This window comes from Canis aureus, chromosome 12 (genome assembly GCF_053574225.1).
Source record: "Canis aureus isolate CA01 chromosome 12, VMU_Caureus_v.1.0, whole genome shotgun sequence".
Classification (NCBI taxonomy): domain Eukaryota; kingdom Metazoa; phylum Chordata; class Mammalia; order Carnivora; family Canidae; genus Canis; species Canis aureus.
This window is the reverse complement of record NC_135622.1, coordinates 41449345-41476497: the sequence shown is the minus strand read 5'-3', so window position 1 is coordinate 41476497 and position 27153 is coordinate 41449345. Positions and strand designations below refer to the sequence as shown.

Genomic DNA, 27153 nt, shown 5'->3' with positions numbered 1-27153 from the left:
GACTGCCCTGGTTTGGGTCTTCTGCATTTGAGTAGCCTCTTCATTGGCCTGGTTTTGGCAGGTCTTGCCACATATTTTTCCTTCATCACTATCAGAATGGTTTTGGTAAAACAAGAGCTGGCCGAGTTACCCCTCTGTTTATAAACCCATTGATGTCCTCCTATGGTGCGCCTTATAAAGTCTGGATTCCTTAATGTGACTTTTAAGGTCTTTATTCACAAGTTGACTTAAACCTGTCTTTCTGTCCTCTTGTCCCACCACAACCCCTCCCACCTCACCCCTTGTCTCCACCATCTGTGGCAGCAGCATCATGGCTTCTGGCTGTTGAACCTCTACTCTGTGCTCTACACAGGTCTATATTCTATACAGACAATACTGCATCCTCACAACACCGTTTAGGGCTGATATGATGACTATTAGAGTTTTGTGGATCATTTACAGAGCTTCAGTAACTTTTTCAAGGTTGTGCAGTAGCCTCCATCCTTGGCTCTGGACTGTCCTTTCCTTCCCCGTCCTATACAAAAACTCTACCCTTCCTTTCAGCCCTTGGTCAAATATCACCTCATCTTTGAAGCTGGCTCTCCCAAACACCCCTTATCTCCCATCTAATGCTACTCAGTCTCCTCTGTTTTTCCACAGAATGTTGTTTGAGCTTGACTACAACAATGATCGCTACCAGTTCACTACCGACTCTAAACCAGGAGCTGTATGTCTCATGTATTTAGGACATCTTATATCTTTTATATCAGGTGTGGGCCTGGCACATAGTAGGTACTAACTAGTTAACTATAGGGTTGAGTGTTGGAGGGCTCCCAGGCATTGGAGGTTGCAAGGGGACCTAGGCAGGCTAAGGGCATGATGACAAGAATAGGTGAGACTCTTGACATCCACCTCATTGTTCAGAATTAGAGTTCAAGTTCATTTGGGACCACATGATATTGTTTGCCTCCATACAGCTTCTCTTAGGACCCAGAACAAGGCTATACCTGGGACTGGAAACCAGGTATATGTGCTGGCCTTTCCAGGATTTTTTTCATCAAAGCACACAGATAAGCTATACTATGAATTTCACTCACGTAAGAGCAGCCTCCTCTTCTTCCTGAGAAGTAATGAAATAATTAAATAGAACTGATCCCTGACCTGAACCTCCCTGCCCCACATCTCCCCACTATGATGCATCGCCGTTTCTCATTCCCTTCTGCTATCTTGCCACCATGCTGAAGTTCACGCAACAGTGCTCATCTCTAGGCCATTTTCAATTAATTTCCTGAGTAAAATTTCATGAGACACTATCAAACCTTTTGCTAAAATAAAGATATATTACATCTACTCTATTCCCTTAGTCTACTAATCAAAAAAGCAATCAACTTTGTCTGGCATGATTTGTTCTTTTAAAACCCATAATGCTTATTGCTCATAATTCCATTATCCTAGATAGTATTTTTTTCCTCTTAATATTTGTTCCACTATTTTAACAGGAATTGAATTACTAGATGGTCGTTTCTAGGATTCCTTTTTCCACGACTGCTTTGAAAGTTTGCTACCTAATTTGATGCTATCAACGGAACGGTATTTCCTTATTTTGTCAAATCACAGAAGAATCAGCAAGGGGCTGCCAGGAGTCACTTCTAAAGGCTTCTTCTAAAGGCTCTATCACCTTCCTGAACCATTTCAGACCATAATGCACTATTCAAAGTCTCCCATAACAGGAAAGTCTGAGACTTCTTTTGATAACTGACTCAGTGATTCACAGCATTATGCTTAGGAAATGCTTTCTAATTTCTCATCTGAAGAATGATGATATTGATGATATATATTTTTTTGATATTGATGATATGATGGAGAAGGCACAGATCTGAGTTCAAATCCTAAACATGCCATTTACTAGCTGTATGACTTTAAGTAAGTCACCTTATTTTTTTTTAATGGAAAGCAAATAGGACTTTTAAATAAAAACATATTAAAATGTTATATTTCTTTTCTTTAGTTTTTAATTACAAAAGAAATATGTGAAAAAATTCTGATAAAAATGTGCATTCTCCTTTTGCCTCTCCAGGCAAAAGCCACTCTCCAGAAATAACTGGTAATACTGGTTTGATCTATTTGCTTCCAGAATATTTTCCATGTCTAAATAAACACATACAAAACAAAATGAGGCCATAACATGCATACTGTCTTACAACCTACATTTTTCATTTGACTATATATCAATAGCTTTCCATGTCAGTACTTAATCTGCCTAAAATTTTTTCACAATAAGAATGTATTACTTGTGTAATTAAATTCTAGTTAATTTGGCCAGTCCCTGTTAATGGGTATCTAAAGTAGTTTGCATATTTTTCTCTATTCCAAACAATGTCAACACGAATAACGTCTAAATACTAATGAAAATCAAGAGGAGAACTGTAAGACCATAAAAGTTGCCCCTAAAGGCAGACTGCTTCTCCCTCTCCCTCTCCCCCAGCCTCCCTTACCAGCAGAATTTGATGGAACAGGAACTCAGTGGAGGCCCCATCCCTTTGAATGAAGAGATGTCCCAGAGAAGCACCTTTCACTAGCCCAGTGCAATTTTCTAAAACCTCCTTGGGCATTGCAAGCTGCAGCCTGAGTGTCCTGAAGCAAGTTCTTCACCTTCTCCAGAATTCAGCTGGTTCATTTACAAAATATTAATAACTGTTTTTTTTTAGTTTTTATTTAAATTCCCATTAGTTAATATACGTGTAATATTAGTTTCAGGTGTATAATATAGTGATGCAACACTTCCATACATCACTTCATGCTCATCACAAGTGCCCTCCTTAATCTCCCTCACCTGTTTTGCCCATCTCCCCCACCCTTTCTCTCTGGTGACCATCAGTGTGTTCTCTATAGTTAATAGTCTGTTTCTTGGTTTATCTCTCTCCCTCTTTATTTCCCCTTTGCTCATTTGTTGTTTCCTAAATTCCACATATGAATGAAATCATATGGTGTTTGTCTTTCTCTCACTGACTTATTTCGCTTAGCATAATACTCTCTAACTCCATTCAGGTCATGGCAAATGGTGAGATTTCATTCTTTTGATGGCTCAGTAATATTCCATTGTATGTATATAACACATTTTCTTTATCCATTCATTTGTTGATGGACACTTGGTCTATTTCCATAATTCAGCTATTGCAGATAATGCTGCTATAAACTTTGGGATGCATGTGACACCTCAAATTAGTATTTTTTATCATAGCTATCATTGCCATTTACTAAGTACTTATTACATGCCAGATGCTGTGCCAAAGAGAGCTGTAGTGCATTATCTTAATTCTTACTAAAATGATATGATTCACAATTTTAATTGGGCTTTAATCATTATTAAATTATAAGAATTATTTATATATTCCAGATATAAGTCCTTTATATAATATGTGATTGCAAATATTTTTTCCCAGTCTGTGGTTTGTTCTTTCATTTTCTCAATGATGTCTTTTAGTAGAAAAGTTTAGATCTCTATCTTCTTTTATTGATTATGATTTTAGTATCATATCTAAGAACTATTTTTCCAACCAAAGTCACAAGGATTTCTATTTTTTTCTAGAAACTGTATAGTTTTAGCTCTTACATTTAGGTCTCTGACTCATTTTGAGTTCATTTTTTGTATACAAAGTTTATTTTTTGTATACAGAGTGTAAAAGTTTAGTTTTTTGTATAGGGATATCCAATTATCCCAGCACTATTTGCTGAAAGGCTATCTTTTCCCCCATCAGATTGTCTAGGCACCTTTGTTAAAAATCAACTGATGATAAATGTAAGGATTTATTTCTGTACTCTCCATTCTGTTCTACTGATGTATAGCCTTTCCTTGACCCAATATTACATTATGTTTATTAATTTGGTCTTATAATAAGTTCTGAAATCAGATAGCAGAAATCCTCCAAATTTTTCCACTTTTTCCCTCCTTTATAAAATTGTTTTGTCTATTCTAGGTCCTTTGCATTTTCATATAAATTTTAGGCTACCAAAAAAGTAAAAAAAAAAAAAAGAGAGACTGTTGGGACTTAGGGATTTCATTGACTTTACAGATAAATTTGGTGAGAAACGCCATCTCAACACTATTGAGGTCTTCAATCCATGAAAATCTAGTATCTCCCTTTTTGTTTAGATTATCCATGATTTCTTTCAGCAACATGCTATAATTTTTAGTGTGCAAAGTTGACACTTCCTTTGTTAAATTTAGCCCTGAGTATTTTCTTCTTTTTTGATGCTTTCATCGTTTGAGTTGTTTTCTTAATTTCCTTCTGAGAATTTTATTTTTGTTTGTTGTTATACAATAGATATAACTGATTTATATTGATTTTGTATCCCGTAATCTTGCTCAATTCATTTATTTGTTCTATGACTTTTTGTTTTTTTGTGAATTATTTTGGATTTTATAAATAAAAGATTATGTAACCTGCTAATAAAGAAAATTACATTTTTTCCTTTTCAAGCTGTATACCTTTCATTTCTCCCTCCTTTCCTCCCTTCCTTCCTTCATATTTCTCTTTTTCTTTTTTTTATTGTGCTGGCTAGGTGCGTTGTTGAACAGAAGTAATGAAAGCAGACATCCTTACCTTGCTCCCAATCTTAAGGGAAAGCTTTCAATCTTTTATTATATATGTTGTTAGGTGTGGATTTTTCCATAGATATTATTTATCAAGTTTGGGAAATTCCCTTTTTTCCTTGTTTGTAAAGAGATTTCATCATCGGTGGATGTTGGATTTTGCCAAATGCCTTTTCTGTGTCTACTGAGGTGGTCTTATGGTTGATGTTCTTAGTCTTATTAATATGATGTATGTATTATACTGATTGTTTTATGGATATTAAGCCAACTTTGCATTCCTGGATAAGTTCCAATTGATCACAGTAACATCCTTTCCATTTGTTGTTGAATTTTGTTTGCTAGTATTTTTTTATGGACTCCATATCTATGTTCATGAGGGATATTGGTAAATGGCTTTCTCTCCTTATGATGTCTTATTCTAGCTTTGTTGTTGCTATTGTTGTTCTTGCCATTGTTTCAGTGTTTTGCTTTTAATTTTAAGTCTGGCTTCCTATGCTTCATCCATGTATAGCTTAGTGGTCTGCAAATATTCAGACAGAGGATGTGCTCAAACACCTTGAACCAGTAAAACTTCTAAGATCTTGAGATCTTATAAGATGAGATCATATAAGGCAATGCATGATAAGTGCTTGGCATAAAGTAAGCCTTTAATAAACATTATCAGGGTCATTATACACACTTGGGTGATTTGTGCCCTACACAAATATGTTGAGTGAGTGAACAAGTATTTTTCCAGTGTGTGGGTATGGGAGTGCATTAAATGCTCAGGATGCTGATGTATCTTCTGCATGTATGTAGATTCAAAGGAGGAGCTAGAAGGCTATGGATAGTTTGGAACTTTCCCCATCTCCATTGGGAATACAGATAGTCTTAATCATGAATATACCTGCCCTGACCATGATAGAGTCTCCAGCTAGCTGCATCACAGATTATGACTTTAACCTACAATACTGCTCCAAATATAGCAAGTCACCTTCCACGGCAGCATAGAAGTTGTTGGTCTTCATGATTTATCCTGCTTTGGCAGGACCTCTCTATAGACAGAGTTGGTGACAGGAGAAAGCACCAGATCAGAATGCCACTGATTCCCATGGTTCTCACCTGGATCTTATCTGCAACCACACTCTGCAGGGAAGACAGAAGTTCATCAGTTTCTTAAACACAAATGCTTCTCAGATCATTACATTCAATTTTTCAGAGCATTCAAATGGTTGTTTTCATCAACTTTTTCCATCTTTATCATTGCTTTTTGGGGAAATAATTTGCCAGTCTCTTCACTTAGCCATGGCTGGAAGTCTTGCCTTACCTTACTTCTGTAAGTCTATAGTCTGAAACATGGATATTCATGTTTCTGAAACTTTTTTATGGAGTTATTGTGAGATCATATAAGGCAAAGCATGATAAGTGCTTGGCATAAAGTAAGCCTTTAATAAACATTAACAGGGTCATTATACAAACTTGGGTGATTTGTGCCCTACACAAATATGTTGAGTGGGTGAACAAGTAGGGCTGAAATTCAGCTTATGCTCTCTTCTCAAGCTATGAGTTCTAGCACTCACTGGATCTATCCAGAGGAGGCATCTTTTCCTAATTCTTCACCCAGAGAAAGCAAGTTTTTTCTAATTCACATAAAAATGTCATATAGTCTAGCTGGTACCTGAACATTGACTCCTGTTGCCTTTCCTTCCCTCAATTCTAGATCATCTAAGTGAAGGCCAAATCCTTAATCTTGAGCTGGTCCAATAAATATGCTCACACAAAAGCTCATTATCAATTTCATGTCCCTTGGTTGTTTCTCCTCTATGCTCACATTATTTTTTCTTTCCCCTTTCAGAGTAAATGGGCTCATTGATTTTACTCATGCATTTATGGAAACATGAATTAAAAATAAGTTGTAGGCTGCTGCTGCTGTTAGTGAGAATGTTGGGAAGAGTATTACTAATTAGATTTCCTGCAGAAACTCAATTTCTAAATCCCTCTGAAAGACTCAGGACTCCTTCAGAATCCTTCTTTCACTTGATCTAGGCATCTAGTTCCTTTCTGAAGGACACTGATTTCTTGTCTTGCCTTTGACCCCAGGGATAAAGAAGCCAATTGACTCAGTTGATTTTTCTAGCAGTTGGTTTTTATTTTATTTATTTCCTCATGAAGCAGAGGACTTCAAGAATTTGTCTAACTTTCTTGTTTCTCTAACAAGCAATGTTTCTCAAATTTTTCCTTATATCTGTGTCACGCAAAAGGCCAACATGTCTGAATCTGTCTTTATTGGTAGGTGAAGCCTTCTTCCAGTCCATGTGACAGCCAATCCTGCTGATCCTCCCTATTCTGCTTCCAGAGTTGTAGATGATGTGAGGAAAAAAAGAATTCTTGGAGCACCTGGGTGGCTCAGTGGTTGAGTATCTGCCTTTGGCTCAGGTCATGATTCCGGGGTCCTGGGATTGAGTCCTGCATTGGTTTTCCTGCAGGGAGCCTGCTTCTCCCTCTGGCTATGTCTCTGCCCCTCTCTCTGTATCTCTCATGAATAAATAAATAAAAGTCTTTAAAAAAAGAATTCTTAAGAGAGGGGGAATATATAATCCAATGAATAACATCTTTTCAAAAAAATTATTATTAGTTTCAGGGGTAGAATTCAGTGATTCATCAGTTGCATACAACACCCACTGCTCATTACATCATGTGCCCTCCTTAATGCCCATCACCCAGTTACCCCATTCCCCCTTCCACCTTGCCTCTAACAACCCAGAATTTGTTTCCTAGAATTAAAAGCAATGACTGATATCTTAATAATACTTTGTATTTGTGCAGTCCAAGCAATATTGCAGATGAGGGTATTAAGAAGGAGCATCTTATGCCATTGTTACAGAAGTGAATTTAATGCCTATCTACTTTATGAGAAGACCATTCCCATTTTAGGCACTCTCAGTTTTGATCACTCTCATTTCATTTATAAAGAATAAATCATTCCTTATTGCCAGCATAATATCTCAAATGCCCTTTCCATTGCTTCCAGTTTGGAGAATGCTGATCATATCAGAGAGAAGATAGTTGCCAAAGAGAACACAGCTATGAGCCAGGGTACTCTGTAACAGAGAAACAGAGGGCTGCCACACTGTGCATGCATGCAACCAGTTTCATTAACAAAACAAACCTGGCATCAAGCATATTTCTAAATAATAAAATCAACTAAGAAAGACCTGATACCCAACAAGTGTGTTTTGATCAAGCATGACTACTAATTAGTACTAAAAATCCTAAAGCAAAAAGTGGAAAGAATCAAAATAGATCATAATGCTTTAGAAGGAAATAATATGGACTACTATTGTAGTCACCCATCTTAAAGATTCTTAATAATCCTTAAGTGGGGAGATTTGGACACTAAAATCTGAACCCCCATGCATTCTGCAGAATCTACTGCAATTCCATTTGCAAATGTGCATGGTTATCATTGCTAGAGAGGGCTCAGTCATTCTTAGCACATTTGTTTTCATGTCCCAAAAGTCCTAAGTTTAAAAATACCCCTAGAGATGTGATACATGGATACCTGGGATGAATAAACCTCCTGTCTTTTAGGGTCAAGATTCTTAAATCAAGACAGAGCTGAACCCTTTATTTCAGGCTGTGTGGCTGGGATAACTACTGTCAGACTGGGCTATATATTACTTTCCTATGTCATTTTGCTGTTTACAGAGTTTCTCATGCGTTATTTCCATTGATTTTTATAACAAGTCAGGAAAGACAGCCACAGGGGTCGATGACCCCCAGATCTCTCTACAACTTACATTGAACCAGTCTTTCTCCATCTTGGATGAGTAAAGATTATCTTTCCACTCTAAGTAGAATTACACTGTTGTTATCCCCATTCAAGAGAATTTTATTTTATTTCTCTTTGCAAGGCCCTGGCTTTCCTTCAATTCTTTTCAAGCATAAATTCAGAGCGGTTCATGACTTTTCTTAAGCAGAGCCCATATTTCTTTAAGATGTATCTTATCTGAATCATTTGATATATAGAAATCAGTGAGGCTAAAAACTCCGCTAATAAAAGGTTCTTAAGAAGAAGAAATAAGGAAGTCAGAAAGACAGGTTCCCATACTGTTAGAGATTATCTTGTCCTACCTACTCGATTTACCAGTTAAAAAACTGAAGCATGAGCTCACATGTTAGCCAAGGGCAGGCCTTCCACTCCTGACACCCAGCACAGTGCTCCTTCCATTTCTAAAGGGCAGCACTGGTGCAATAACCTGATCCCACCTTCTTACACTAATTGCATCACCGTGTAGCCTGGACAGCAAGCTTCGTGCTGTGCTGGCCTCAGGCAGCACCCCTCACTCTGGCCACCTGCAGAGAAGATAGAGAGAGACTGGGCTTCCCAAGACCCTTGTGAAGATGCTGCCTTTATCAGACACCACAGTGAGCATAAACTAGTTGTGTCATAGAACTGAGAGTGCCTCCCCGGAATCACTGGCATGTGGTCAATGTCATGAGCTGAATGTACCGCCAGACCTTTAATGAGAGTGAGTCTCACACAGTAGTAGGCCCTGGGAAACATTGTGTTTTAGGACCAGTTGGGTATAATGGAAAAGACATGGGATTTGATGTTCAAAAATTGGAATTCCAGATCTGGCTCTGCCATGTACCAGCTTTGTAGACTTGAGCAATTTACTTCATTTCTCTAAGCTCCCATCTGTGGGTCAAGAAATGCTTAATGAACATTTATTTTATATTGGGCCTTGGGCCAGGTTCTTGGGACATCACAGTGAATGAGAAAGACCTCGTTTCCTCCCTTTGAAGCTTACTATTTAGCCTCAATACCAATCTATATACATTTAGTCATGCTAACAGTGTCCATCTTGCCATGTTGTGAGAATCAGATGTGATGATGGGTGAAAAAGTACTTTGCAGACTGTAGCTCTTGCCAGTTCATATGGGGCAGAGCTAAGGGCTGGTCCCTGGAGTGTGCCTTCACTGCCTCCTCCAGCCACCCCACACAGGAGCTTTGCAGAAACTGTCCTGGGAAACATCACAGCTTCCTTCCATGGGTAAGGCAGCCTCATCTCAGCTCATTCCATTTTGAAAAATGAGCCTCTCCAGGCTCCTGCCCCAGGTACCCTCAGTCCTTCTTACCCACAGGAGCCCAACTCGTAGAACATCTGCCACGTCAGGCTGCCACTTCTAGCCTCAGCTCCTGCTGCTGCTATTTCTGTTCCATTTCTGGTGCACAGAGATGTCTGTTCTATTCCCAGTGGAGGGGGGCAGTTTGCAGACTGCCCTCCAACGATTACTCATCAGAAAACATCTACAGTCTCTAGAAGGAAATGTGTCTCTAAGACCTGTCTCTCAGTCCTCTGAGCCCTGTGCTCCCTAGAATCATATCCCAAGACCATCACTTTTCCTCCAAACGTGGTTAAGACCAGTGATACTAGTTTCTTACTGCTGCTGTATCAAGTTACCAGAAACTTAGAGGCTTAAAATAATACACATTTATTATCCTATAGTTCTGGAGGTCAGAAGCCTAACATGGGTTGGTGAGCTGCCTTCCTTCTAGATGAGAGTCAAGGGAGGATTCACTTTCTTGCCTTTTCCGCTTCTAGAAGCTGGTAGCATTCCTTCTCCCATGACCTCTTCCTCTACCTTCAGGGCCAGTAGCAGCTGTATTGCTGCTTTACATGGAACTGAACCCCCCTTGATTTTAGACATCGCCTGACTTTGATTTTAATCTGCAGTGCCCTGAATTCAGTAGGAGTTTACCAATTGTTGGCTTAAGAAATGAAGAAATATATGTTTCAAAAAATTGAAAAATTGAAACACATTAACACATAGTGATCTTCAAATCTCTGTCTCTCTCTGGCCACTGCCTCCATCATCACATGTGCTCTGATTCTGATCCTCTTGCCTCCCTTTTTCACATATAAGGACCCCTGTGATTCCATTAAACCCACGCATATAATCCAGAATAATCTCATCTGCAAAGTCCCTTTTGCCCTATAAGATAACATATTCACAGGTTCCAGGAATTAGGACTTCTCTGGGTGGTAATCATTTTATGTTACACTAGCCCAAAGTCCTATGCTGTGAATATTCCTCAGGATCACCAGCCCCAAAGAGCCAACCTGACAAATTCATCTAATTGCTAATAGATACAGGAGGTACTCTTTCTTCCCTCCATGATGCCACAAAAGTTTCTAGGGTCAGTACTCCCATCTTGATGCCATGGCCCAAAGAATGACTTGAGCCATGGAGCTGTATAGCTTCCAGGGGTCATGACTAAATTTTGGATAATGGGGATATCTGTGGCTCACAGATTTGTACCAGGTACATGGCCATCATTTGCAATGGATATGCTTACTCCCCAGTCTCATATCGGAGTAAGAATAGCCTTAGTGACAGTCCAGTCCAAGACCTTTACCTTACAGATTAGGAACCCAAGGGGTGCAGAGGTAAAGTGACATCCTTTAGAGCTGAGATGGAGAGCCCTTCTCCCTCCAACACTTGTCCTTCTTTCTTACTCTTCATGCCCTGTAGGCAGGCTATTAAGCTCAAGTAAAGGGGTGCATAATCTTCACCAATCACAATCCATTTCTTCCCAATAAAGGCTCTTTAAAAGGCAGAGGTAATACTGTGGGAGAGGCTTGTCCTGACAGAGAGGACTTTACAGACACCCTGAAAGTATTCTGGTTCACTAAGGCAAGTCCCCCTCTGGAGCTCAAGTGTTGCCAGGTTGACACCAGAATCTCATTAAAATGAAAGAATCACAAGTCACAGCTTGTTGAAGGGTTTTCTCAAGGGTCAGAATTCAAGGCCCAGTGACCTCATTGCTCAGGAGATGAGGGACACATTTCTGCAAGCAGCACCAGAAAACTAATGTGGCTTTTCATGATGAGTTCCAGAAAAGGGGCATGGGCAAGAGGCTACAAATCCCCTCAGCAAATTACTATGATGAGAAGTTAGCTCAAATGAAAGGAATGACTACTCTGAACCCTTCTTATATGTCTGAACAGACAAAAATTCAACTGAAATAGAATATGCCACTCCTGCTTACAATGATGCACTTGTTACCCATTCTTGAACCTGATGCACATTTGGTTTCCATGGTTATCCTTATCCACCCTTCAATGACAAGTCAAGCAGAAAAAGGGTGGTGTGGGGGTGCCCTATATTTGTAGGATAATGTGAATGTATGCTACCTAGGCAGGCAGAAAAACAACCTGTTTGTCTGTTTACTTGTCTATCCCACCATAGTCAGCAGTGTTGGCTTTTTTGATGGTTGTTGTGGCAGAAAATGCTTACCATGCTTTTAATTCTTCCTCCCAAAAATCTAAAATAATTCAATAGAACATAGCCTCAAATGAGAATTTTTGATCCCCTTGTATTAAAAAAAGCATGTTTTATCTTATCATAAAGGTAATACATGTTCATGAACTCAAGTTTGAAAAACACCAAAGCAAACAGAAGAAAATATAAACCATCGACAATTCAGTAATCTAGAAATAACATGTTTTATTTAACTAATTCCTCATTGTTTGAGTGTTTAAATGATTTCCAGTTTTTCGCCATCATAAACACCACCACCAAGATAGTTTTTTAGATAACCCAATAGGAAACATTTAGTTGCAACTCAGTTCCTTCAGTCTGTCAGGTAGTCTATAGAGAAAGGTATCTTTTGATTCTTGAGGGTTGAGTTTGTATTATTATTAGCACTTGGCCCAAGAAAGTTATTTTCTTCTTCTCTAAACCATATAGAGTCTGAGAAAGACCCTAAAGGATCTTTGAAACTTATGAGTCAGAGATACTATAAGAGCTAGGCCTGCCTAGCTTGAATATATTGTATATATCAAATACATACATTAGTAGGGGTGCATGGTCAGAAATATTTTACTGATGAGGCATATAATAAAGTTTAGAGACCACTGCCTTAAAAAAGTAACTTCATAGTAGACAGAGCAAGTAGCATAGGAAGGGAGCTCTTGAGGGCTGGAGGCCAAGAATGCTTTGCATAGACAATCTCCTTTTAGATCATCCTGTTTGAAACAAATGAAAAGAAAAAAAATCATTGTTCTGTCCTGGGGGATGTGTGTTACTGTGTGCATGTGTGTGTGTGTATGTGTATCTGTCACTCCAATTGTATTTCTTTTCTATCCCAGTTTGCCTTTCTCTCCTGACCACTCTTTCAGCTTCAACACCCTAAAACCAGAGGTCTTTGCTAGAGGCTGCTTATCCAAAGTGAGGTGAGTAATTACTGACTGTCCCATGAACCAGGTCACCTTAAAGGTGACCACTAAACCCTGTGGGCAGGAAGCAGCTGACTTTAAGCATGCATTAGCACATTTCACCTCTACAACACCACACATCGGGGATAGGAGGGGTGCTTCCAGAGTGTGCTATCAATGATGCTCCAGTGCTGGAACTCCTCCCAGCTCTATCTCCCTGACAGCCTGTCCTTCCACCTCCTCCCTGTCTTCACCTGTGGAACTTCCTCTTTGGAAAGAGCTGTAAACCACGCACATGTGGGTTATCAACCACTGAAGAGGCTAATTTATGAGGTCCCACTTGGTTAGCCAACGAAGCCCGAGAGCAGTAGAAATGGGTGGCTAATGACAAGTTCCGCTGGGTGAAAGAGGAAGTGCGGGGCAGACTTTCATCCCTCCAGTTGCTTGGCAATACCACAAAGGGTTCAAGTCAGAGCATGAGACTCCTAGCCAGCTTAGTCCACCAGCTGCAGCCCCCCAGTGGCTACGGGTGCAGAGGGGGATGTACCCTGAGAGAAACTGTCTATCAGCATGGTGCCTGCAGCTCAAAATGTGGTCCAGTTACCAGGTTCAAGCTACTCCTAGGATAGAGCCAATCTGAGAAGTGCTCAGACTTTTAAGAACAGACTTTTGCAAACCCTTGGGGCAGGGGAAGGAATTAAAGGAAGGAGAAGAAATGCTGGTATTAATCTGGGCTTCTCTGAAATCACCTAATCTAAGTTCTGAAAGGGTCTAAAAGCCCACAAGCACAGGGAGAGACACATAAGATCCACAAGCCAATCCACACACATGGGGAGAAAAATCAGTGTGTAGTAGGTTCAACCATGGTCCCCAAAAGATGCGTCCAGGCCCTAATCTCTGGTACCTGTGAAAGTGATCTTATTTGGAAACAAGGTCTTTGCAAATGTAATTAAGGATCCTGAGATGAGATTACGCTGCTTTTACAGTGGGTCCTAAATCCAGTGACATATGAACCTATAAGTGACAGATTTGAGAATTGAGGAGAATGCCATGTGGAGTTGGAGGCAGGGATTGGACTGATGTATCTACAGGCAAAGGAGCACTGATATACCAGCAGCCACCAGAAGCTAGGTAACCAGGCCTGGAATGCATACTCTTGCAGAGACTCCAGAAGGTACCAACCCTGATCACACCTTGATTCCACACTGCTAGCTTCTGGAACTGGGATAAAGTAAATTTATGTTGTTTTAAGCCACCCAGGTTGTATTTATTCGTTACAACAGCTAAAAGAAACTAATGCAAAAGGCCTATAACAGGAGTGAACTCAAAATCTGAATGACCCCACTTAGGGTTTACAGTACCCTTGTTAGCTGTGGCAGCATCATTAGCCATTTCAGAACTGTAGGACAACGTTTCTCAGCCTTCTGAAAACCAAGCCATCTGGTTTTTTGTTTTGTTTTGTTTTGTTTTGTTTTAGTTTCAGTATAGTTAAGGCACAGTGTTATATTAGTTTCAGGTGTATGATATGGTGATTCAACACTTCCATACATCACCTAGTGCTCCTCGCAAGTGACTTCCTTCATCCCCATCACCTTTTTCACCCATTCCCCCATCAGCCTCCCCTCTGGTGACCATCAGTGTGTTCTCTATAGTTAAGGGTCTATTTCTTGGTTTTTTTCTCTTTTATTTTCCTTTGCTTGTTTGTTTTGTTTCTTAAATTTCACATATGAACAAAATCGTATGGCTAGAGAGTATAATACTAAGCCAAATAAGTCAGTCAGAGAAGACAAAAACCAAACCAAAACAATGACTTGAAAATCAGTTCTCTGGAGGAGAACTGAGGTGGATACAGGAAGGAGGTCAGCCTCTCCCAGCTGAGTCTTCTCCCATTCTTCCTGGGTATACTTATGACTGAGGGTTGGTGGAGGGGTTTAGGGGAAGAGCTGCTGCTAATCTGTTTTCCATTTGAAAGCAAGTATTTCTGTTGGAGACTAGGATCTTATCTTGCTGGAAAAGAAAAATGTGACTATATTCCAAAACATCGGAAGTAGTAGATGTCAAACAGGCCCCTGGCACTTCTTTAAAAGTCACAGAATGCCTCAACCTGATGATTCCTCAAGATTTTATTAATTTATAATATTGTGTTCCATCAGATCATCACTTTTTATTATCTTGCTGCTCTGAATTGTATCTTCCTTATTATTCTCAGCTACAGGGGCTATAAATTAAAATCATTCAGAATTTATACTCTTACAGTTCATTATCTGTGATTGGTATTATCTCACTGCCTTTTTCTGGTCTTTCTGTATTCCCTGACAAGAAATATTGCAATAGAGTCTAAATACCATCCAACCAATAAATGTTGAGTTTTAAAAAAATCTCTATTGACTACACTACCCTAAAGGGCACCCCATTACTCCTTCTTATTTCTACCACTAGCATCCCTCTGCCGAAATGACAGAGTAAGTGAGACTCCAAAGAGATGGCAGTTAGGACTGAGATGTAGGTCCTTGCTTTGGTGCTATGCAAATTGGGCATGTCATCTCTCCTTTCACCCTCACCTCATTCCCCGATGATCAAGAAACATTAAGATACATCATCTTGCTTCATAAGGATCAACCCTACTTCAGGGAACAGGTAAGGATATAATTAGTTGAAGCAAAAAGCAATGAGCAGCCCATTACTAGAAGCTCTGAGCACCTCTCCATGAATTGCCAGAAGTGTTCCTACAAAGGCTGGGAGGCTAGTCCCTTGTTTCTCAGACTGATGTGAGTACAGATCTCTTTTTTAGACTTCAGGAAAAAGAAATACCCGTTTCTAACAGCGGTGAGATTCCCTCAAGTGGTGTTTGCATGTGTTTCTTCACTAAAGAACTTGATGAAGTGGGCTTGTGTATCTACAGTGGCTTCTGTCATGGCTGCTCACATCATCATTCTTAGTGATGTGACAAATGACCATGCTAGACAGAATGTTTTTCAGGCAGACGGAAGTTGGCACTACTCACTACAATATGAGTATTCCAGTCCTGACTGATTCAACTAATGGGAAAAGGTTTGTATTCAGGGCAGGTACTGGCCCTTGGGACTCAGCTTTGCAAAAACATAAAGGCGTGGATAGATTTCCACACTCAGGAATATCGAGAAGTGAGTGTTTATTTTTTAATTCCCTCATGTTCTTCTTCACTTTGTTTTTCTCCTAGTACTCAGGGTAATATGCAGATGCCAGAGATCACAAGATAGCAGATCAAGGAGGAGAAACAGGTCAGAGAGTGGCAACGTGCAATCTATTGGCACTCTTTTCAAAATTGTTTAAAAATGTAAAAAGCACCAACTTTCAAATTTATAGAGCCTGACTCCTATAAAGTCTGTGAACAATTGCTACTTGTCCTTCTTTTCTGATCTCGCTGAACCATACTCACAGGTCAACAGTCATCAAATAAAAAACCTACAAAGACCAAAAGTGCAGATACTGCCAGGACTGCCTCTTGAGGCTGGGGATTGGGCTCTGGAGCCATCCCTAGGGAGAATGAGATTAAGTGTGCAAGGAGATCTACATCAAGAGTATAACAAACCTAGCTATGCCTCAGGATCACCTGAGAAGCTTCTAAAAACATTAAAAAAAAAAAAAAAGAGGGAGTGGGAGAGTCTCATGGAAATTAAAGGTCTGAAGAAATACTGGATTGCATCCACCAAATGGACAAAAATGACCGAGTCTGACAATATCCGGTACTAGTGAAGATGTAAAGTCCCAGGGAGGAATGCTAACACCTCACTAGTGGGGGTATAACTTAGTGCCACCATTTTGGAAAATAGGTTGGCACTATCTATTGAAATAGAAGCTTTACCCTATGGCCCAGCGATTCTACTCCTACTCTCTACTCTAGGGAAACTCTTGGACAAGCACAGGCACCAAAAGCCACGTGCCAAAATGCTTATAGGAGTGCTGTTGGTAACAGTAAAACCGTAGAAACAATCCAAATGTCTAAGCACAGTAGGAGAGATAAATTGTGGTATTTTCACACAGTGATCAAAAACCAAATGAACCTCAGCTACGTGCGTCAAAATGGACAAATCACAAATCAAAGGCACTATCTCATTTATGTAGCAGATTACAAACCTCAGTGATAAGTTGTTTGGGGCCATATATGTAAGTAGCCTCTCATGAGGCCATGAGAAAAAGCAAATGAACGATGAACATAGAATAGTGGTTACCTCTGAGGGAAGGAAGAGATTCTGGACCTAGGCGGGCGACAGAAGAGGTTGTAAATGGGCTGACAACATGCAAATTCTTCCTCTTGGTGATGAGAACACAAATGTTGATTTTGCTGTAATCATTAACCCATGCACACATGGTCTATCTTGCACACAGATTAGTGCTACATTTTATAATAAAATTGAAAAATATACAGATTTCCAGGTTCCATCTTAGATCCATCAAATCATCATCTCAGTACTGTGTATAAATTCTCCAGAAGATTCAGATGCAGTATAAGGTTAAGAGCCACTCACCTGCACACATCACTAACCCCTACCCAGGGCAATATGCATCAGTATCCAGGTGAAAACAGCTCAAAATATAAAATAAGGTCAAGCAATTCCAAAATGTCATAAAAACAGAAAGAAGGTCAGCCTGGGAGAGTCTCAGAGTTCGGGGTTTGAGGCAGCCTGAGGGCATCAGCTATTTCTGTGCCACCTCCAACCTCACCCAGAACTTAATTGAGCTCAGTCCCCATTTGATTTGCAGTAGCCTGAGCCTGAGATAATTGCCCCCTAGACCCAGGCCCAAGGTAGGCTGTCACCATAGCTTTCACTGCAAAAACAGAAACACAATGTGGTAGAAAGTATGCTCATCTAGCACTCATCACGGCAGACATCAAGACCTAAACTGGCACAGACAAACTGTGTGATCTTTAGCAAGTGGCTTCCCCTCTCTGGAGCCCTCACCTTCTCATCTGGCCTGCCTTTCTCACAAAATTGGAATCCAATGAAACAGTGTAGGTGAAAGGGCTTTGCAAAATGGAAGCATGACTCTGAATGTTCGGGTAAGTCCATTACCAAGCCAACGGTTATTTCTTCCTACAAGTCAGAAACGTAGGCTGTCAATTCTGGGTAAGCAGAGTTTTCTGGGTCCAAGGATTGTGAAGCTTTAAGATTGCCACAGTGAGACCCTAAGGCAAGACTAGGACTTAGTGCCTCCACCTCTATCTCTAAATATTCAGCAAATACTTAACAAGCACCCACAACTTATCCAGTCCTACTTTCTCTGGTCCCTACTAATTCAGAAAGGGATGTTCATTAACAGCTCAGGACTACTGGAAGTACCTTGCAAAGCTACAATGCAGTCTGGATATTCATTAATGGCTGTGAAACTAACTTTTAACCCAGTTATACAATACCTTCCAAATTAAAAATGCCATATTTAGCAAGTAAAAATGCAAGATGCTCAATTATATTTAAGTTTTTTAATATAATTAGAAATTGGAATAGTTTTTAAAGTGTAAGTATGCCCCAACTATTGCATGAGATATACTTATACTAACAAACCATTTATTGTTCACCAGAAACTCAGATTTAAATGGATGTCCTGAATTTTACCTGGCAACTCTATTCCCAATAGATAAACAGATCAGCACTTTCTCCTACACCTGTGTGAAAGACAGTTATAAAATCCTATTTCTTTACTTGGTGAGAGAGAGAGTAAAGGATCTGCTTGATCCCTGTATCCCTATAGATGGTGCAGATATTAAAAGCAGGTTTCAAAGGAAACAGATGAAAGCAGGGCCAGGCAAGCCTTAAAACTGCAAACAGAAGTGGACATTCAAGCCCCAGCCAGGCCCAGCCAGGACACTTTGCGGTGGCCTCTACCCTTACCTCTGGGCATCTCCTTGGAGTGCTCTGTCTCAGGCCCATCCAACAGGTCCATCTGGGAGGCCTCCTCAGAGGGGACGCGGCGCCAGGACCAGCTCTGGTTGCCAAGGTCGTGTAGGGGCGGGGAATACTCCAGCTCACAGGGAAAGTCAAAGCTGCACTCCAGACCTGCAATGACAGCCAGTGGTCAGTGGAGCAAACATCTCCCCTAGGAGACCTTCCAGCCCCACCCCTCTGCCCCAGCGAGGCAGCTTTCATCTCATCCACAACCCTTGCTCTGTCCAGGATGGTGAGCTGTCAGGTTCACAGCTGGCCTAGTTCCATAGGGCTGAAAAGGGGACCAAGAGAGAGAGAAAAAAAGAGTTCTTTGTATTAATTCAGGTTAAGGGAGGTATCTTCAGAGAAGGCAGGTGAAACAAGAGCTAACAGGTGGGACTTGGAGAGGTTCTGCATCCTGTAAGTTTACCTGGTGACATGAGAGGGTCTGAGGCCAAATGGCCGGATCCTGACTTTGCAACCAGATAAGTCTGCATCTAAGTCTGGGTTGACTCCAGGCAAGAAAATCAGCCTGTGTGGCCTCAAATTTCCTTACCTATACACTGGGGATGGTAACACCTACCTCTAGATTTTGCGGTAAGAGCTAGTAGGAGAATTCGTTATCTGTATACATTAGCCTGTCTATAGTAAGTAGATGCTCAGGAAAAATCCTGGCCAGGTTAAGCCCTACCTGAGAAGAGAAGGCCAAAGGGAATGCAGGCCTTACAGCCCTGTCTGTCAGCCAATCATCTACCCTTCGGACTCTCCTCACCAGGAGGCCAAGGCTATGACTGAGTCCAGCTCATTCTCTCTTGGGGAGAAGGTGGGGGAGGACATGGGGTAAAGAGAGGGAGGTAGGAAGAGGCCATGCCCTGGGAGTTTTTATAACCTTTGACTAGGGCTTCCTGTGTCCACACCATTTCATGTTTACCCTACGTCTAAGATACACTCACCTTCTTCCCCTCCTCAGTGTGCGTTACTCAAAGTAGCTAAAGTGCTTTGTACCCAGGAGGCTCTCAAAGCTTGCTGATGGGTGGAGTGTGTGCCAAAGTGCAAATTATTCATCGACCTTTTACTTCATTGTCTGCCCCCAGCCATGGGGATGTGAAGAAAGGAAGAATGTGATGTGAAGGTCAGACCACTGGACTAGAATATGGGGACTTTGGTTGGTATCCAGGCTTGAACAGTCTCTTCTCACATGTGGCACTTCGTGCCCTCAACTGCAAAACAGGGCTTTAGACCAGGTGATTGGGTCTAAACAAATGCCCAGTGAGGCCTGGGTTCCAACTCCAGCTCTGCCACTGATTTGTTGGTTCCCTTGAACAAGACACTTAACCCCTCTGGGCCTTAAGTTCCTCAAATACGAAATGAGACCTACAGTAGATGTTTTTTAAAGCTCTTTCTTGATCTGACTTTTTAAAGATTCCTAAGTCCTTGTTCTCAGAAAGGTTATAGTGAATTTGATAAATCCATCTGTGTGGTGGTGCTAATGGGTGCTGACTCCCAATTATCATTTTGCATTTTAACAGCTGCTTCTGGGGCTCCTGCTCTCTTGACCTCCAAAATGAGCCTGGTGTTGAGAATTTCTGAACACAGAGGAGAAGGGGGGTCAATTCTAGTGTGGGCAGCTGATTGTAACTGGATTCCCTTTATCACACACACAGGCAGCTAAGTGCTGCCCCAGAGTAGGAGTAAAATAATTCCCATTGACACTAGCCAAACTAAGTTTAGGTGGTGATAGTGGGGGGAAATCCTTCAATTACACTTCTATTAAGTATCTTTCTGCTTCTCAGCCCCTAGAGATTTATGTACCAGCTGCTCTCCACGAGCTGCCATCTCTCTGGTCCTCAGGTTAATACCACTCGCCCTTTCACAATATAGACAATTCACCTTTATAATGGCAATCTGAAATGGGCAGAGCTAGCCTTGTTTGAGTCGACATGCCACTTGCTGACTACATATTTTATCAGCTTTGAAGCCATTCTACCTGCCACTGGGGGCTGAGCTGCTGCTATGTCTATGAATTGGTGTCTATGAATTGCAGGCTGCCTTAATCTTCAAGACTTGCTTGCCAGCCACCTGGTTTTGATTGCAGAATTCAAGGAGAAAACTGATCCAACATTTTACACTTTGTAGCACAATTATCCATATAATGAAAAGTGTAGCCACTAACCTTGGCTTTTCTGAAGAGGGTCAAAAGGATCCAACCATGTTAGCTAATGATCAAGTCAAAAGATGGGGGAGAAAGTTACTGGCTGTCCCCCTCCCACACAGAAAACTATTGGTGACTTTCCCAAAGCTTCCACTTCTGTGGCCCATCCTCTACCTTGATTGATTTTTTTCTCCTCCAATTAAAGACATCCTATCTCTATTTGGAACAGAGGTGTGCCATGTGAGGTTTTATCTCTCTTTGGGTCAAGTGTGCCATGCCTGGTGCATATTAGACAAACAGACCACAGAATATAGAATCCCAGCAACAAGCAGCATCCATCCTAGGATCTTTGACTCTGAACAGTTGGAGAACTGACTGTGTTTGAACCAAGCCTGCCTAGTGATACAAGCTAGGCACGTGCTCTAATTATCAAACAGGTTCATTTTGAAATTCTTGCTCCAAGGCAGCCTCCTCTTAGCTGTCAAAGCCACTATCTTTGGCTTTAAATAGAAAGGGAGTTAACATTACTGTTCATCATGGGTGAAACTGAACGGGGCTTTCCTACATTCCAGTTTAATGTCTCATAAAATATCAAGAGAGGTTTCTTTCTCCTGCTCTAGCCCCAGATCCTTTCAAGCAATAACACCTGGTACTCATCATTTCTAAAAACACCAGGTTAAGGATCATTTTCCTTGGGCCTTTTCTGAGGTTGTAGAACTAGGATGCTTCTTGCATCTTTATCCTTAACCGTTCTCTGACCCAATCCTTATAGGATAGGGACTACAGAGTCTGTTTTATAGACCAGACTCAGAGGGATCCAGGGTTTCAGTGAAGGGTTTAGCCTTATGCTATCCAACAGCAGAAGCAGGTCTACACCCAAGGGAAGGTGTGGAAAATTATATTCACTGAATCCCAGGGGTCTGCCAGAGACTGTGAGGTATTTTTCTTATGTCATTATATTTAATCCACAGAAAACACTGAAAAGTAGATGATGAGGAAATGGGAGCTCACAGAGTTTACTTTACTTGTCCAAAGATCAAAGGATCACCCTAAGGCAGAACCAGAATGTGAGCCAGGCCTGGATAATGATGAAGATCCAGGCATTTTTCATCAGACCTCCACAGTTTCAAAATCTCAACCAGGGCCAACAGAGTAAATTAAATAATGTATGAGAAACCTGCAAGGTGCTATATTTTGGTTACTATTAGACTCAAAGTCTGCAGCCTCTTCATATCTGCAAAGGCTTGTCCTCTACCCTAAGGAACAAATCTAGACTTCCTCTCTGTCAGGCCTATTTTGCAAAGTGTCTATGACCTTCAAAGGCTCCAGAGTTCTCAACCTTACTATACCTATCAGGACCAGGAGACTAACCATTGAAAAACAGCAATGAGGAAAAGACATACTTTCCAGACATAACTTTCCTACGTGCTGATCACATAGTTGAATGAGCAAAGAGAAACAATGAGAAAAAAAACAGTAATGAGAAAAGGACATACTTTCCAGAGCCTCCTGATCATTGCCATGCACTTTCTAGTTACTTTCATCATGAAAGAAAAATAAAGTAAGGGGAGCCTGGATGGCTCAGTCGGTTAAGCATCTATCTGCCTTCGGCTTAAGTCATAATCTCAGGGTCCTGGGATTGAGACCCACATTAGACTCCCTGCTCTGCCCCACTTGTGCTCTTTCTTTCACTCTCTTTCTCTCAAATAAATAAATAAATAAATAAAAATTTTTTTAAAAAAAAGATAAGGTAATGGAATCTTCTGGAGACAGTTCTGCTGAGAGGGATGTCAAGTGTTATGAAGGGAAAGGTCTCAGTAGAGCAGTGAGGATGGTTCCAGGCTTGATCCTGCACATAGCAGCTCAGAGACCTCAGCAAGTCTGCTCACCTCTCTGTGTGTAGTTCTCTGCATTTGAAAAATGAAGGAAAATGGAGCACACAACTTCTATAGTGCCCTCCCTCTCTGACTGTCAGTGATCCCACAGAGCCAATACAACCAAAAACCAAACCTGGGCCAACACAACCACACCTACAGACCATCAGTTATTTCCACTCTGCCTACTTTTAATGGGGGCTTGTTGTCATCCCTAGAAGCAGATTCCCCATGAAATGAGGCTGAAAGTGCATCATACTCAATGGGGATTTAGTTTACTTCAAGAATCTCAAAAAATTAAGAAGAAAATCTCAAGTAAAACTGTTTCTGGATGAGTAAGTGTGAATGTGAGTGTGTGTGTGTGTGCGTGTGTGTGTTCATGAATTTTTATCGGTTTGTGCCTAGATCTTGAAACCTTATAGGGTATGAGTCACATTTCAAAAATTAAATTCATTAACAGTTATCTTTAAGGCATTGTTCTGGTATTAAAGGCAGCCATTCAGAAGACTATAACAGAAACTGATCAGAAAACCCTGTGGTGTCCCTGCTCAGAGAGATGCCCAGTTCCCTTATCAAATGCCCTTGGCTGTAGAGGAGTCGGCGACGACCACATGCTGAGTCTGAGGGGGGCTATCTAGCCTCTAGGAATGTGTGAGACTACCCAAGCAGTCATACCAAGGCCTGTGCCAAGGAAGCCACCTTGGCTAATCAACAGAGATGGGGGTCTTCCCAAGCTGAGCAGCGTGAAGGAGATTCCATGAAAGTTCTGGACACCATCTATAGCACCACACAAAGGTGATAGGGAAACACGGTGTCCTTTGGACACTCAGGTCTTCCCTTGGGTGGGCTTAGAAAATCCAACAGTCCTTCTTTGTAAACTGACCCAGATTCACCTCAGGCACCACAAAACTTCTTTGGATCAAGGCCTTTTATTCCTCCTTGATCCCGACCCTGGAAATCCAGAGACCTTGCACTAGTTTCCTCAGTCACCTCAAGTCAATTTCATTAGGGAAGCAGCAGTCTCTAGTTTTTTAGACTTTCTTTCCAAGGCTGGCTGGTTTCCAGGATCACTAAGAGCGGCTGTCCTGGGGCAGGTCCACAGGAACCCACCGGCTGATGTCTCTCAGTGTTAGCCCTCCATGAAGTTTAGAAACAAATATTGCAGAGTGAAAAGCAGAGTAATGCAAAAGAGAAGAACATCATGTTTATCAATCTTATGATGCTTCGCCCTTCTTTACTCTTTTCTTTTATTATGAGTGTTCTTTCAATCAAGCCTGGGGAGACTTCTTATGTTCTTGGTGCTGGCAGCACTGGGTATGTGTTTATAGAGGAGCCCTGAGGGGAGGAACTCCGTGAAGGCCCATGGGAAGTATTTTCATAATTGACAATATTTACCAAGGGCTTACTGTATGTCGGGCCCCTTATATCATTATCTTATTTGATTCCTATGAAGTAGGCAGGAGTCTTAACTCCACTTAATAGATGAAGACACTGAGCTCAGAGCAGTGAAGTTACATCTAAGTTACACATGAAGTGACTGAGTGGGCTTTCATAGACCTGATTCCCTCCTGGGACCCTGAGGCTTTGATGTCAGTATCTCACAAACAGGGAACTGTGAGCTAAAAAGGAAGCAGAAATAGCTGCCCTCATTCAGAGACACGGATACCAGTAAGGGTCAAGACCTGCAATGAGGCAGGTCAGGAATTGGACCCATGAAGAGACAAACAGGGCCAGGCTAGAGGCAGGACAGGAGCTGGAGCATCTGAGCTGCCCTTGAAGGAGATGGAACTGGGATTTCCTAAATGCAGACTGAGTCAAAGTTCATATTTCTAAAATCCAAGCCTTGCCCCCTGTGGGTGTGTTGACTCAGGAAGCCAAGGCTACATGTGCAGCCAGACCTGGGGCTCAAAATTCCATCTAGGTTTCCTAATATCTTCTAGGATATCTGCTGTGTTTCTTGGATGGAGTGAGGAGATCACAGTTGGGGGAACTAAAGGTGGGATGGGCAAGGTTTCTATGACCATCAGGGGCCCATGAGAGAGTTTACCCAACTGGATACTCAGCCACGGAATCTGCATCTGAAAGCAGAATCATCAGGTTTGCTGCTAGTTTAAAATATGGCAATATGATTGTTATTTTGCCTTGGTTTTTCCTGTTTGATGGCCAGGATGCACATGGCCTTGACTTTGGAACTGACAGTCCTCATTTGTTGAATGATGGTCTTTGGTCCCACCCAGCCCTACAATCTTCTTCTATGTATCTATACCCACACGTCTTATTCATTAAGTGACCTTAGTATCATCAGGGTTGTTTCTCAGGGATAGAGCACAAGACATGAGTGACTCCAATTACACCATCTGCCAGATGTGCAGTACAGGGTACTCTCCCCCTTTCTCTGAGCATCGGTCATCTCAGTGATCAGACTAACTTCCCATCACTGCTAGAAGGACTCAATGAAACGAGGATGTGCTTCAAATGGAGAAATTTCCAACACACATTAACTGATTCAGAATTTGCACAGCCATGGGACACTTGGGTGGCTCAGTGGTTGAGCATCTGCCTTCAGGTCATGATCCCGGGGTACCGGGATCGAGTCCTGCATCGGGCTATCGGTGGGGGTGGGGGAGGGGAGCCTGCTTTTCCCTCTGCCTGTGCCTCTGCCTCTCTCTGTGTGTCTCTCATGAATAAATAAATTAAAAACCTTAAAAAAAAAAAGAATTTGCATAGCCATACCCTATCTGAACACAGTTTCTCATTTACTATGAGAAATAGTATTTATAGGAGACATTCTACCCAGGGGCAGATGACTACCTCCTTGGTATTAGGTTGTCCACTGGGAAGGTTGGGCCTAACAACCTTTAGGTGATATTCACAGTGTCAAAAGCTATTAGAACTTGAAGTGACATTTAAGGTCAACTGCTTGTCCCACTGGACAGGTGAAAACACCAACACCCAGGCAAGGAACATGTGGCTGGTCAAGAGGGTCCTTCACACAGTGTTAAGGGTACTTCTCCTGGCTATGGAGGCCTTTTTGAATGCCATCTTCTCTGCATAGCACCAGGCATGGGCCAAGCTGAACATCAGACTTACTGAATCACCAGCTCTCACTTCCTCATGCTTGGCTTACTGGTACAGTTAAGCCGAGGCTAGGTTGCTTTAAGGATGGCATATACAGATGTCCAAGGATTCCTGACAAGCCTGATTTGTGTATTCAACAAAGAATCATATGAAGCATCATGCACATGCCACAATTCTCCTACAAGTGACGTCTTTACATGTCATAGACTAGGGTTTCATGTTTGAAGCTGCAGGTCATAATATAGAGCTCCAGAAACCAACATTCTCAAAACACTGGCAATCCTTCTTAAGGACTGTACCCAACTCAAGGGAACTCCCTTGGCTGCCACCAAGCCTGAGGCGCAATGCAAGGGCATCTCCTTTTCTCAAAGAATTCTCCAGCACCTCTCAATCATTGACCTTCTAGGTGATGAGGGACCTTTGGGACCATCTGACATGAAGAAACAGAGGTCCAGAGCTATAATGGATGAAAGTGCATGGGTTGCAAAATTGGTACTAAAGTTTAGTTCCTAACTGTATGATATTTATTATTATTATTCTCAGCTATAACAAAAAAACAAAATAATACCATCAACAATTAGGAAAATTCTCAAAAATCTAGCCTGTGTTTTTCTGGAATAAGCTAGCAAAAACATACATGGCTAGGTTTCAAATATCTCCCAATGATTCGATAGCTCAGATCACTTCCAGTAAGGCTTTCTGGCTTCTCTCATTCTCAATGTACTCTTCTGCCAACAAGCTGCTTTTTTGATGCTTGCTGGAAGCTCCCTGCCAGACAGTAGGGCTGTGCATAGGCCAGAAGCTATGATAAGAACAAAGGGAGAAAAGGCAGGGGCCTAGGACTGAAAGGGGAAGACCCCTAGAGAATTCTTGGAAATTTCCAAGCTCTGGGTTTATCAGCCTTGTGCTTTTGCCATAATTCATTTAACCACCTGAGTCTTGGTTTCCTCCTGTATGAACGTGAGAGATTTATCACAATAATGATGCTGATAAACATAATAATACCTGCAGTGATGATCAAACAAGGGAATGGATGTGGGCGTGCTTTCTTAATTAGGAAGTACTATATATGCACATCTTTCTGCCTTGGTTGAGCTGTGCCTCAGATCTACCACCAGGAGCCTCAGAATGAGGTGGACTGATTTGCCCTTGGAGGACCCAGAGAGACACTGACTAGAACAGGCATCTTCCTACCTTGCTCTGATTTATATCAAAACCTCAGGGGACCCTGGGGTGTCTGGGGAATACACAGGAGCACAGATGCTGCGCAAGATCAGTCTGCTTAAGGTGAAAGCTTGGCTCTGCCACTTTACTCGCTGCATACCTGGGATCAAATTATTTAGTCCCTCTGTGCCTCAATTCTTTCATC

General features: G+C 41.5%; 1 protein-coding gene across 1 annotated transcript in view; it reads right to left on the bottom strand.

Moving 5' to 3' along the window:
- ALK (ALK receptor tyrosine kinase) overlaps positions 1-27153 on the bottom strand; it is a 682206-nt gene that overhangs the window by 449078 nt on the left and 205975 nt on the right. The window contains exon 3 of the mRNA XM_077843727.1: positions 18648-18812. Within this exon, the coding sequence (XP_077699853.1) occupies positions 18648-18812 (165 nt within the window). The remainder of the gene's footprint in view (positions 1-18647; positions 18813-27153) is intronic.